The 15,298-nt window shown below is 34.7% G+C and overlaps 2 protein-coding genes across 2 annotated transcripts; both read right to left on the bottom strand.

Moving 5' to 3' along the window:
• Nucleotides 1–801: 801 nt before the first annotated feature.
• LOC133779809 (secreted RxLR effector protein 161-like) lies at nucleotides 802–1,455 on the bottom strand. Its single transcript, XM_062219716.1, has one exon. It carries the CDS (start codon nucleotides 1,453–1,455, stop codon nucleotides 802–804), a length of 654 nt encoding a protein of 217 aa, XP_062075700.1.
• Nucleotides 1,456–3,838: 2,383 nt separating this feature from the next.
• On the bottom strand, nucleotides 3,839–7,839 carry LOC133779808 (uncharacterized). The gene is made up of 3 exons (XM_062219715.1): nucleotides 7,752–7,839; nucleotides 4,066–4,863; nucleotides 3,839–3,958 (listed from the first exon to the last, which is right to left on the bottom strand). Exons 1-3 carry the CDS (start codon nucleotides 7,837–7,839, stop codon nucleotides 3,930–3,932), a joined length of 915 nt encoding a protein of 304 aa, XP_062075699.1. The 3' UTR covers nucleotides 3,839–3,929.
• Nucleotides 7,840–15,298: the final 7,459 nt, after the last annotated feature.

Here is a 15,298-nt window from a genome sequence, read left to right as displayed (position 1 = left end):
AGCGGAAGCGTACCGGAGTCCATTGAATCGTTTGTAAAAGGGTATGATCTTCCAATTTTGCATCAAAAACCTTTGAAGCCTTATTTTCCTGATGATGGGGATTCAGGAATCTGAAAAATACGATACGATGCAAAAATGGGGACCATTACCCATTATATTACCAACTGCCAAAGCAGTTAGTAATATTTATTAACTATTTCTAATTTGGCCCCTCATCAAATTAGAAATTTTCTAATTGGTATCCACATATTAAAATCATGACAAACATACCCTTAAGTCATAAACTTTATTCCAAAATAGACCACATAAATTTGACTTATTTTATTTGATGACCCAACACACATTTTATATATACAATTGTGACCCCAATAAATTTCTAACAATCTCCCACTGGGCCACATATGTATATATATAAATGTGTTAACCTTATTGAGCTCATAACTTTGTCATCATAACCATAGGCATATGCAATCTCGTCCATTAACTATATCAACATAGGATCAAAGCGATTTTCGTTGTATCAATCACAACTAAACCCATCAATGGTCACATATATCGATACAGTTAAATGACATAGATCAATCATGATAATGTGGTATGAAAATTACATGCATGGTGATCTGTTCATGTCAATTTTCAATTGTTCCTACTTTACTTTTATAGAGATCAAAACTTTAGCTTAATGTACAAAGTGAGATAAACTGAATAACATAATTTCTGATCAGAAAAATATCCAATTACACAAGTTTCATGAAACACATAAAAAACACAAAAGATAATATAGACAAACTCCCACTGAATCTAGATATCCTCATACTCTAAAACACCCATACGAGCAGTGTGCTCATGAAAGACCTTGGGTGGCAAACCCTTAGTAAGGGAGTCTGCAATCATGGAGTTTGTACCTAAGTGTTCTATACAAATCTGTCCACTCTGTACCCTTTCTTTAACAACAAGGAACTTGATGTCAATATGTTTTGACTTCGTCGAGCTCCTGTTGTTGTTGGAATATAATACAGCTGATTTATTGTCACAATACAACTTAAGTGGTCTTTCTATTCCATCCACAATGCGCAGTCCGGTGACAAAATTTCTCAGCCATATACCATGGTTGGATGCCTCATAACATGCAACAAACTCTGCTGCCATGGTAGATGAAGCTATGAGTGTTTGTTTTGCACTCCTCCATGATATAGCTCCACCACCTAACAGATATATGTAGCCTGAAGTGGATCTCCTACTATCTTGGCATCCCGCAAAGTCGGAGTCAGAATATCCAATGATCTCAAAGTGATCTGACCTCCTATATGTGAGCAAGTAATCTCTTGTTCTCTTCAAATATCTCATAACCTTTTTGGCTGCTTTCCAGTGATCAATTCCTGGATTGCTTAAGTATTTGCCTAATACTCCAACAATGTACGCTATATCCGGACGCGTACAAACTTGAGCATACATTAGACTCCCAACAGCTGATGCATAGGGAATCTTTTGCATTTCTTGAATTTCAAGGCTTCCTTTAGGGCATTGCTTAAGAAAAAATTTGTCTCCTTTAACGACAGGGGTATCACCTGGTCTACAATCTTGCATGCCAAACCTTTTGAGTACTTTATCGATATAGCTCTTTTGTGATAATCCAAGAATACCCCGAGAACGGTCTCGATGTATTTGAATTCCTAAAACAAAAGAGGCGTCACCAAGATCTTTCATCTCAAAATGCTTAGATAGAAATCTCTTGGTTTCGTGCAATAAGCCTATATCATTAGTGGCAAGCAATATGTCATCGACATATAGAACCAGAAATATGCACTTACTCCCACTAAACTTGTGATACACACAATCATCAACAACATTTATCTCAAAACCAAATGACAGAATCACTTGATGAAATTTGTGGTACCATTGACGAGAAGCTTGCTTGAGTCCATAGATGGATTTTTTTTAATTTGCAAACCATATTCTTTGGGTCACCACACACAAAGTTTTCTGGTTGCTCCATATAAATTGTCTCATCAATGTCGCCATTGAGAAACGCTGTTTTAACATCCATTTGATGTAACTCAAGATCAAAGTGAGCAACAAGTGCCATTATTATCCTAAAAGACTCTTTCGATGAAACCGGAGAGAAAGTCTCTTTATAATCAATGCCTTGTTTCTGAGTATAGCCTTTTGCTACAAGACGTGCCTTAAACCTCACCACATTACCATTTTCATCCCTCTTGGTTTTAAATATCCATTTACAACCAATTGGTTTTACACCTTCTGGTAATGGGACAACTTCCCAAACTTTATTGTCTTGCATAGACTTATTCTCTTCATTCATGGCATCATTCCACTTTTGAGAGTTAGAACTTTTCATGGCCTGATGAAAGTTGATTGGATCATCTTCCATCATTCCAATGTCATCCTCATGTTCTTGAAGATACACTATGTATTCATCTGGATTAATAGCATTTCTTCTTTCTCTAGTGGATCGTCGCAAAAGCACTTGTTCTTGAGGTTGTTGAGTTTGTACCTCTGGGGTTTGATTGACTATGTTTGGTTGCTCTTGATCTAAAACTTGATCAATATCAGGATCGGAATCCTGAACATTGTCAAAAGCAACTAATGGAATAGAAATCAACTCATCTTCAAGAAGAGTGGTTGATTCTAAATCCTCCTAAAAAACAAAGTCCTTAATCGTATTTCTCCCCCCAAACTCAATATCCTCAAAAAACTTTGCAGTTCCCGTTTCAAATATATTCTTTACTTTGGGATCATAAAACTTGAAACCCCTAGATCGCTCAGAATATCCAATAAAGTAGCTGCTCACAGTTTTGGGTTCCAGCTTCTTTTCATTTGGCCTATAAGGCCTAGCTTCAGCTGGACATCCCCAAACGTGAAAGTGCTTAAGACTAGGCTTTCGCCCCGTCCAAAGCTCATAAGGTGTTTTTGCAGCTGCTTTAGTTGGTACCCTATTCAAAATGTAGGCTGCTGTCTTAAGTGCCTCTCCCCAGAGTGATTCTGGTAAGGTTGAATGACTGATCATACTCCTTACCATATCTTCAAGAGTACGGTTTCGTCTTTCAGAAACACCATTCATGCTAGGAGATCCCGGCATAGTGTACTGTGGGACAATTCCACACTCCTCTAGATATCTGGCAAAAGGTCCTGGACGTTGTTCACCTGATCCGTCATATCTACCATAGTACTCACCACCACGGTCAGACCTGACTTGCTTTATTCTTTTGCTAAGTTGATTCTCAACTTCAGCCTTAAAAGATTTGAACACGTCCAAGACTTGAGACTTTTCATGAAGTAGAAATAGGTACGCATATCTCGAGTAATCATCTATGAATGATACAAAATATTGTTGACCATTCCAAGAAGGTGTAGGAAATGGCCCACAAATGTCCGTATGTATCAATTCTAAGACATCCATAGCTCTTTTCGCACCTAATTTCTTTGTTTTGGTCTGTTTGCCTTTGATGCATTCAATGCAAACATCAAAGTCTGAAAAATCAATTGAATCCAAGATTCCATCAGACACAAGTCGCTCAACTCTATTTCTAGAGATGTGACCTAACTGTTTGTGCCATAAGGAACTTGATTTTTCATTATCTATTTTACGCTTAGTACCATGTGATTCCACATTTAAGGTTTCATTATAAGAAGCAACGGTGTCAAGCAAATATAAGTTGTCATAAACCATAAGAGAACCAGTTCCAACAGTATTTGAATTAATAGATAAACTAAAGCAGTTGTTTCCAAATGAACAACAATAACCTAATTTGTCCAAACAAGAAACAGAAACCAAATTCCGCCTAAATGACGGTACAATAAAAGTAGTTATTAAGTCCAAATAGTAACCAGTACTTAACAACAACCTAAAATGCCCTATTGCTTCCACATTCACCGACTTGCCGTCTCCCACATAAATGCTTCTTTCAGCATCACTTGGCTTTCGGTAACTCAGGCAACCCTGCATTGAAACACTGATGTTAGTAGTAGCATCGGAATCTAACCACCAAGTGTTTCTTGGTACTGAAGCTAAATTTACCTCAGAACAGACCAAAGTAAGAAATGTACCTTTCTTTGCTCGCCATGCAATGTACTTAGCACATTCCTTCTTCACGTGTCCTTTCATGTTGCAAAAGAAACAACCACCATCGTTGTTGGCTTGAGTTTGTTTCTTATCTGCTGGACCCTTATCCTTAGCAGCCTCATTCTTCCTTTTCTTGCCCTTATCCTTAGAGGTGCTTGTCAAATGAGCACTTTCAGTCTTCTCTTGCTTCAATCTTTCTTCCTCTTGAACACAAAATGAAATGAGCTCATTAAGAGTCCACTTCTCCCTTTGACAGTTGTAACTGACCTTGAATTGACTGAATTGTGGAGGAAGAGAGATAAGCACTAAATGCACAAGCAAGTCATCCGAAAGCTCAAGCTTTAGTGCCTTCAACTTTGAAGCAAGGTGAGACATTTCCATAATGTACTCCCTTATGTTTTCCTTGCCCTTAAACCTCATGGAAATAAGTTTCTTTAACAGAGTACTTGTTTCCGCCTTATCGCTTTTTGCAAAGCGTTTCTCAATTTCAGCAAGGAAAGTTGTGGCATCGGTGACCTCTTCGGACACCGCACCCCTAAAAGCCTCAGGTATGCCACGCTTGATGATCATAAGACTCATGCGGTTTGAACGGTCCCACTTCTCATAAATCCTCCTTTGCTCGGAGGTACTAGCATCCGTAAGAGAAGCAGGTCTATCCATCCTTAATGCAAGGTCAAGATCCATGCAGCCAAGAACAATGAAAATGTTCTCCTTCCAGTCCTTAAAGTTATTACCATTAAGGACCGGCACCAAATTAAGGTTAGCAGATACAGAAACAACAGCTGGAAAAGAACAATACAATTACATAAATTAACATGCTCATATAAAAAACCAAATAAAACAATAAATTCAAATAATGGTTAATCCCATCTCAAGATACCAAACACATCATTAATATCAAGTCTTTGGACAATAATATTAATTGTAAGCGGTACTCTTGTTATAGCGATCAAACATTGACAATAAATTATGTCAAATAATATGCAACCTTTGGACTAACATATTATTCACACAAAAAATACCTTATAATTGTCACACATTTATCACCATATGTATGTATGAAACTCTGTCAAATATTAACTTACCTTTGGGTCAGTTAATAAACACATGAATTACATACATACAATTATCTTGATATTTTTATTAAATTAATCTACACAAAAGAGATCACTTTGGTGATATTTTGTTTCAATTAATTTAACTAAATATTAGATATCCTTAATAAATTCTCAAACCAAAATTTGAATTAAATTGTTACTGTATTATTATTATATATTTAATAAAATAATAATAATAATGAAAACCCAATAACATATATATATATCCATATACAAAACAAAAGAAAATAAACTGTAGTTGGTATTTTGTTTTATTCTTTTTATATATATATATATATTTATATAAAAAACAAAAACGTAATCTGTTTTGTAAACAGATTAAAGCATATCCATATAATAACAAAACAAAGCCATTGATTAACCACAATACAGTACGCCAATACTGATTTCCATGAAGTTATGCAATCAACAATAATATACTGAATCGTAATGGGTATTCATATATATGTATATGCCCTTGATTTCCTTGATTTATGAATACATATATGCCACAGAACATAATTGCCAAACGTAAGTATATATATAAGAACTTCATTCCAGTAATCGCACGCATAATCGCACAAAGAACCATAATCGCACGCATATATTCCTAACAATGCCGATTCAAAGTCTGATATATCGCACGCATAGTAATGGAATGAATAACTCATTGACAAATTTAATCTCAAATAAAAATATACATATGCACAACTGCAAAAAGAATTTCATGGAAGACCAATAATACCATAAATTCTCAAGAACTAATTTAGGGATGCTCTGATACCACATGTAGGAATACTATAATCAGAATTTAGCCCTAATTAATTCATGAGAATCAAACAATAGAATCAAAGATTAGCGGAAGCGTACCGGAGTCCATTGAATCGTTTGTAAAAGGGTATGATCTTCCAATTTTGCATCAAAAACCTTTGAAGCCTTATTTTCCTGATGATGGGGATTCAGGAATCTGAAAAATACGATACGATGCAAAAATGGGGACCATTACCCATTATATTACCAACTGCCAAAGCAGTTAGTAATATTTATTAACTATTTCTAATTTGGCCCCTCATCAAATCAGAAATTTTCTAATTGGTATCCACATATTAAAATCATGACAAACATACCCTTAAGTCATAAACTTTATTCCAAAATAGACCACATAAATTTGATTTATTTTATTTGATGACCCAACACACATTTTATATATACAATTGTGACCCCAATAAATTTCTAACACAAACACAATCCCAAATTTCCCAAATTCTTCTTACATTGAGAGAAATTTATGAACTGATTTTTTTCTTTTTATTTTTTTTCTAATGATACTACACTCCCCCGAATTTATTTCTTTGTATTTTCAATTGGAGTGTAGATTATTTTCAATATACTTTTTTTCTTTCTTTCTCTCTCAATTTTTTCTTCTTCTATTGACAAAATTTCTAAATATAAACCCCATTACAAACCATCCACCAATAACTTTTCATATGCTCATGATATATCAAACGGAAGGAAAAATAACATGGTTTCAAATAAGCTCAAAATAAGTGTCAAACAAAAAGAATCAAATTAGGCTCAAAATTGGGTAACTAAGAATTTAATACATCAAGGTTGGCTTGAAAGGCTCAATCGGTTCAAAGAATTGCCTAAATCATCTTCCTAAGCATCATCTAGGATTTCGTCTCAAAAAGTAAGTAAACAAGTTATAGGATAACAACATTTTCAATCTTATTTTTATTTTGAAAATTCAACAAGCATAAATAATATTCAATCACATAAAATTTATTAAAAATCATGATTAAGCTCTCAATTATTTAAGTGGACAATGTAAAAATTGGATAGAAATATTCAACAAAGCACACAAATTTTTATAGCTTCATTCTCATTCAATTTATATAGCGCATCATTCAAATTTATTATCATTGGCTAATCATTGTCAACTTGATTCAAATAACACTCTAAACAACCTAGACAAAACATAACAAACACAACACAAAATGACTAACAAAATATATACAAAACAATGAATCCTTTCCCCCAAACTTAACCTAAACATTGTCCCCAATGTTTAAATAAAAGATAAGGAAAATAAACTTACCTAACACCTCAGATTGCTTCTAATGATACAGATCGAAATGGTGAATCAAAAATGGGGAAAGAAATTTTTTTGGTTATCCCATAGTTCATTATGTCGGTGCTCGAAGTAGCGCAGCAACTCAAATTATTCTCATATTTAATAGAAATTAAAATCAAATAAAAATAAATACTAAAAATACTAAAATTAAAATGTTCATAATAAAAAATTTAAATAAAACTAATAAAAAAAATGCAAATAAAAGATTGGAATGCCTCCAAATGTGCTGTCGTTAACGTCATTTAGCTGAACGCTTAACTTTTTCTTCAAAATCAACTCGAATCCAAACCACCCCTCATGTCCTTGAGAGCCATAGTATCATGAGAAGAAAATCTTTTCTTGATATTGCATATTTTTGGAACTTTCCATCGCTCATGAAACAATCGAGCTTTCTCACTAAATATCCTTTTCACTTTCTGACGAACTGCTCATTTTCCACCTTTCACCATAGTTTTCTTCTTAGTAACATCCAGCTTATCACCCTCATTTTCCACCACATCAACTCTAAAACAATTTGGAACCTTCATTGCTGCAAAAACTTTAAATGTTACCTCTTCTTTTTTGCACTCACAACTTCAATTCACCTTTTTGCACATCTATTAAGGTCCTACTAGTTGCTAAAAAATGGCCTTCCAAGAATAATGGGAATATTTTCATCTTCCTCCATATCAAGAATAATAAAATTTTTAGGAAAAATGAATTTTCCCACCTTTACTAGAACATCCTTATTAATACCCCTAGGACGCTTTACTAAACGATCTGCCATTTGCAAAGACACGGTAGTTGGTCGAGCCTCTCCCAATTTTAACTTCCTAAACATAGATAGAGGCATTAAATTTATATTAGCCCCAAAATCACATAAAGCCTAGGATTCAACTGAACCCCATATAAAGCATGGAATATTGAAACTACCAGGATCTTTAAGCTTGAGAGGTAGCTTCTTTTGAAGTATCGCACTGCACTCCTCAGTAAGTGCAACCATCTCATAATCCTCCAATTTACTTTTCTTTGATAGGATATCCTTCATAAATTTAACATAACTTGGCATTTGTTTAAGTGCTTATGCAAAAGGAATGTTGATGTGAAGCTTCCAAAATACACCTCTTCTTCAATTTTACCATTTTTCTCATCGACCACTTTTGGTAACTGAATAGGCTTCTTACTTGGCTCTTCCAACTTCTTACCACTCCTCAAAGATATTGCATTGCATTGTTCTTTTGGGTTACCTCAATGGAACTTGGTAAATTCCTGTGACCCCAGTTAGACATTAACTTTTCCAATTGACCAATTTGTGTCTCCAAAATCCTTTTTTTAGACCTTGTTTCAGTCATAAATTGGTTCAACGTGTCTGACTGTGCTTCTGGTGGGTTCACTTGAGGATGCAGTGATGGGTGTTGTGGCATTACTTAGCGAGGATCATAATACGGTCTAGGATTTATCCCGCATATGGATTGATGATTTTGTGGGTATGGCAGTTGTGCTCCTTGATTATTTTTCCAAGAAAAGTTAGGGTGATTTTGCCACCCATGGTTGTAGAACATGGAATATGCTTTGGCTATTTCCTATGGCTTGAACTTGTTCCCTAGGAAAATTATTTAAATCCATTGCAAGACATTGGTTAGGTGGATGCACCATTCCACACATTTCACACACACTTTGTAATTGCATGGCTTGAGCTATGAGGTTATACTGTTGTAGTTGTTTCGTCTAAGATGCCACTTGAGTTGTAAGCATTGAGATTGCATCTAATTTAATCATCACAGCCACCTTCTTTGTATTTTCCCTCTCAGCAGGCCACTGGTAATTTTTCATGACCATCTCCTCTAGTAGATCATAAGCTTCATTGGCACTCTTGCTCATAAATGCCCCTCCTATTGCTGCATCTATGATAATGCGAGTAGTACCACCTAACCCATTGTAAAAATTATGGACTAATATCCATTTTTCAATCCCGTGACGATGGTACTTTCTTAACAGCTCTTTAAATCTTTCCCATCCATCATACAACGATTCCCCTTCTATCTGGAAGAAATTATTAATTTCCCCTCTCAACTTTGCAGCTTTTGCTGGAGGGAAAAACCTTGCTAAGAACTTTTGGGCTAACTCCTCCCATGTTGTGATAGAATTAACTTACAATGAAATTAGCCAATTCTTCGCTCGGTCTTGTAGAGAGAATGGGAATAATCTAAGTCTAATCGCATCATCACTCGCTCCATTCATCTTAAATGTTGCACATAGCTCCAGAAATTGGCTATGTGCAATTTAGGATCTTCCGTGGGCAACCCCCCAAACTGAACAGTAGACTGCACCATTTGTAATATTGTTGGCTTAATCTCGAAATTATTTGCAGCAATAGTGGGGTGTCTAATGGATGAATGCACTCCTGAGACAGTAGGAAGTACATATTCTCTAAGCGTCCTTGGTCCTCTTTCCACTAGGACTTCTGCAATATTTGGGATATCATTTGCATAGCAACATTGGTTGCTGCATTTCCTTGATTCTCAACCTTGGAAAAATCCAACCTTTTCTTTATCTTTCGGTTTTGTCTGCACATTCTTTCAATTTCAAGATCTACCTGTAGGAGTTCCTTTTGTCTACTTCGTCGCATATACCAATAATTCCCAAAACACAATACAGCCTCGATCTGAATGAGTATAAAATATAAAAACCAAATTTGAACAAAAAATAATTAATTTTGATATTGGATATTAAGTCCCTAGCAATAGCACCAAAAACTTGATCGATAAAATATGCACGCAAGTGTACGTGGTCGTGTCAAGTAATATATTCTGGAAGAATGGATATCGTCCCACAAAGGCTATTAACCAATTACCAATAATTGCTCTTTACTTTTTATTTGGCAAGTAAAATTAAGATGAATAAGCCTAACTACAAACACAATTTCAATAGCTAAAAAAAACAAAATAATTAATCAAGGGATAAAGATCAATAATTAAAAGACCTAGGGTATTAACTTCATCAACTTTTCATTCTACTAATTTTATTAATCATTTCTAAATTTCTTTCTTCCTATCCTAATAGCAGGTTAACATAAATCAATTCCTATTCTTTTTCAAGGTATGAGATCTCAACCTATATGTAGGTTTTCTACATCTCTGTGATAAACTTAAACATATAGCAGCCATTAAGCATAGTATCCTAATTGCTACACAAGCCATACAGGTACTTTAGTCCAATATGTAATCTATGCCTTTATAATGATAGCATATTCAATTCTCCTCTTTCAAATTTTGAATCAAAATCATAAGTCAAGCAAATATTGATCAGATATATACTAGCATTAAGCAAACATTATATAGATTAGAATAAAGAAGAAGAATTAATAGAACATCATAATAACATTAAATAGAAATCCAAGAGACTACAGTAATCCCTAGATTGAGGTGTTTAGTTAATATAAGACATGACTAAAACAACAAAATAATTATTTAGAAACATAAAATTCAAAGACTTGAAGAAGAAATAGAAATATGAAAGTGCAAAAATAATTGTCTCAGAATCAAGTTTAATCTCTAAATTCGTAATTAAAATATGAAATCCCCCTAATTAAACCCTAAAGTCTGAATTTATACTAAAAAAATACGAATTCCTTTTTTTTTTCATAGGCGGGCCGCGACTTGGCCTTTCCTAGGTCGCGGCTCGTGTATCTTTAAGGCACTTCAAAATCTGGTTAGCTCTCTAGGCGCCGCAGCCCTCTAAACCTAAGTCGCGGCCCACATCTCCATGTACCTTCTGGGTTTTGCCTCTGTTTCTTCTAGCATCGCGACTCTATTGACCAAGTTGCGACTCTAATTCCTTTCCACAAACTTTCAGCCTCTGACTTTACTAGAGTCACGGTCCTTAAGCCCATGCCGCGACTCTAATTCTATTTTGTTCTAGATTTTAGCCTTTTGACATTCTTCCTTCATCAAAAACTTATTATAATTCATCCTTAGCACCAATTTGAGTCGAACAACCACCAAAAGCTCCATTTTCCGCCATTTTTCTTCTTTTCACTTTTAGCTCGTGATCCAAAGTATCGACCTACAGCAAAGACAAACACAAGCGTAATCTTGCACAAAACAAACATAAAGACTCAAAAACACATTCTAAAATGACACTACAATGGAGTTATCATCAAATGACCTCGAAGAAAAGTCTTAGCCCAATTTCGCCTTATTTCATATTGAGTATTACACCAGCCATTATCTTGCAAACCAAATTTTTCAATAACTAAATTTCATTACTCCTCCCACTCTTCTTTCTCGCAATAGTAATAATACATGACGTGAGTGATGAAGGATGTGAATGAGGGATTTGGGACAACTGTTGAAGCATTTGTCGATCTATGCCAAGCACATAGGCGGTGTACCGCATTGGGCATTACAACAGAAATTACTTCTCACATTGCCTTGTCGCCATTAGTAATAACTACTGAAGGTTTTACATGGCACCCAGGAAGCATAGTTCGAAAGTGGTGGTTAACGCCAACAAGGATCAATAATGGCTTGTTGTAAGAATTTGTCTTATAGGTTGTGTCAAAAGTTATAACGTCTCCAAAATACTGGTAATCCCACCTTGAGGTTCCATCACACCAAAAAAGATTTGTTAGCCTTGTCTCCTCATTTGCGATGTAGATTCCATAGAACTGGTCATCTCTTCTAGCGAAACATTCTAAGTATCTCTTCTTTCGAGTCAGTAGTTTTTTCTTTCATCATCGATCCAATTGTAAAGGGCTCTATTTTTGGAAAAGAACATAATCTAGACCGCCCCTTTCTTGGGCCAAATGATTCATTATTTGACATGTTCTTATTCCAGATCTTATATGGACATAACTTGTTCACCAATTTCTGTTGCGCCCTTCCTGTTTGATCTAAGAAATTAGATTCCCAAGGGTAGTGACAACTCATGATTATGGTGTGGGTGAAAGTCTCGTACAACCCAAACATTGTATGACTTGTCAAAATTCACTCTTAGACGTGCAGAGCAACTAACTCTTGTTATTGGTTTTGGTATTTTTTATGATTTCCAAGTTTATCCACTTTTGTTCTCGGGTTCCTTCTCTTGAGCACACCTAAACACGCTTGTAGTGTCCCAGAATTTTTACTTAGCTAGATAGTAGTAGTAGTTAGTATTAGTTTGTAGTATGTTAGATTCCGTGGATTTTGGTTCAAGCCGGGACTTAGTTGGAAACTCATAGCAACAGTTATGGATTTTTATAAGTTTAACCTATAGTTTAGAAATATTAATTATAACAAAAGGTTTGATTAATATTGTTGGTTCTAGAAATATTATTAATTATAACCTAAGGTTTAGATAGAACTAATAAGAGCATGTCACTTGTCATAATCATGTTTATTAAGGATTTAAGTATTTTTGATGAATATTTTAATTAAAAGAAAGATCTAGAAGCTCTAGAACCTTCCACAAACTGTTAGGATCACGTTTAGACTCAGTCAAAGCTGTTTTATCTATTCAAAATATGCTGAAAAAGTACAAATATGTGTTTGATATGTCAATGTATGCTGATATATCGCAGTTATAGGGGACGATATATCGCCTATGGAAGATTCGGAAACACGTCGACTTCGCACGAACGATCGAATGGGCTCGGGAAAATGGTCTAGGCGATATATCGCCCAGGGTAGGCGATATATCACCCCTGGTGCATCATTTTTTAATCTTGAGGATTTTTAAATTTAAAAACAGCCTTAACCACTTTGACCTGTGTTTAAACGATTTTGATCGAGTTCTGGGCATCTGTTGAACGAAAATTCAAATCTTTTTCATTTTATATTCATTTATTTATTCAAATTAAAAAAGGTTAGTTTCACTCCTTGAACTCTATAAATAGGACCTAGTACTCAGCCATTTTCTTCATTCTTCAATCATTTGTTTAGAGCCTCCAAGTTGCTAAGATTACTATCGAGAGAAACACTTGCGTTTTTGGGTTAAAAGCTTTATCATTCTAAGCTTTTCTAAACACTTGGGAAGTGAGATATAGTGAGATTTCGGTATCGAGGTTTCGATCAATTCATAAGATCATTCAAGGTATTCTTATCCTTAAGTTCAGTTTTTCATAGTTCTTTAGTTTTGTTTTATTTTCTTTCAGATCCTAACTTTTGTTTATAATTCTTAGTTAGGTGTTTAAGCTTCTTGAAACTTAAGGTTCTTTTCGGTAAGTTTCTTCTTGATGGTTTAATTCTCTTTTCATCTTCATTCTTTAGAAATACTCATGGTTTTTCTGTTGGTTTTTAGGAGTGTTCCAATCCTGTTCTTGTTCTCAAAAATTGTAGAGTCCAAGAACTTTACTTAGCTAGTTAGATAGTAGTAGTAGTAGTAGTAGTAGTAGTAGTAGTAGTAGTAGTAGTAGTAGTAGTAGTAGTAGTAGTAGTAGTAGTAGTAGTAGTAGCTAGTAGTAGTTGTAGTATGTTTATGACTGTGGATTTTGGTTCAAGTCGGGACTTAGTTGGACACTCGCAGTAATACTTGTAGATTTTATAAGTTTAACCTATAGTTTAAGAATATTAATTATAACCTAAGGTTTGATTAATATGACTGATTATGGAGATGATATTTATTATTATATAAGGTTTAGATAGACCCAATAAGATATTAACACTTGTCATGTGTAGCTTTAATGAGAAATTAAGTATTTTTGAGGAATAAGTTTATTGAGAGTAATATTTGAAAATCCTAGGGTCTACCAGTAGCTTTGAAATCGTTAAAGGACTTAGTCAAGGCTGTTTACTCAATTCAAATTAGGCTGAAAAAGTGTAATTACGTGTATAATATTTCAACGTATGCCAATATATCGCAGCTCTAGGGGGTGATATATCGCCATACGGGGACACGAAAAACACGTAGCTTCGCACGACCACCTCGACGAGCCTCGGGTATATCAACCCAGGAGATATATCTCCTAGTATGAGCGATATATCGGCCTAGGGCATAAATTTTGAATGATTTTGAAACCGAGCTCATTTTAATCCTTAACCTCTTGATAAGTCCAGAATCTTTTTGACCGAGTCTTCAGCCTCTGCTGAACGATTATTCAAATGTTTTTAAATTAAAAAGCCATTATTTTATTCAAGCTAAATGAAGATCTTTTCATTCTTGAACTCTAGAAATAGGACCTAGTATCCAGCCATTTCTTCATTCATCAAGCTGAGTTCAGAGCCTACAAGCTGCTAGGATTACTTTAGAGTGTTAAACACTTGGGTTGGGGTTATAAGATTTATCATTATAAGCTTAATAAACACTTGGGAAGTAAGGTTTATAGTGTATTTCGGTTTCGAGGTGTAGTTCGGTCATAGAAGCATTCAAGGTATTCCTAATTCTAGTTCCTTTCTGTATTATTCTTATAGTTTTTCTCTACTCAAATCCTAACTCAGTATTCTCTATTCTTGGTTAGGCATCTAAGTTCTTCGAACTTGAGATTTTTTGTTGGTAAGTATCTTTTTGATGGTGTAGTTCATTATTTTCATCTCTTTTCCTTAGTATACTCACCTCTCTATTATGGTTTTTAGGAGTGTTCCAAAGTCCCGATCTTGTTCTCACATTCTGTTATTTTGGTAAGGAAAATAGGGTAGATTTGTATGCTTTTCTGTTGTTGATATATGTTTATGTTATAAGTATGATATGTTTTTAGTTGTTTTAGTATATGAATTGTTTAGATAACAATAGCATAACTTGTTTAGATAACAAGTCCCAATAGTAGATTCCTTGGGCATATGATTGTTTAGATAACGAGCCCCATAAATTTATGTGACTTGTTTAGATAACTAGCCCTGTAAATTTATGGGCATATGACTGCTTAGCTAGCAAGTCCAAAGAAGTATGATGGCCATTGTAATAGATGTTGTATTTATATAGTCATATGATTATAGTTTACAGTTTATAGTTTATGTGTATGTGTATGTATATGTTTCATGCTTGTAGTAGATTTTTCTTGTTGGGCGTTAGGCTCATTCCTTTATGTTTTAT

Source organism: Humulus lupulus, chromosome 5 (assembly GCF_963169125.1).
Source record: "Humulus lupulus chromosome 5, drHumLupu1.1, whole genome shotgun sequence".
Lineage (NCBI taxonomy): Eukaryota > Viridiplantae > Streptophyta > Magnoliopsida > Rosales > Cannabaceae > Humulus > Humulus lupulus.
This window is presented reverse-complemented; position numbering and strand designations above follow the sequence as displayed.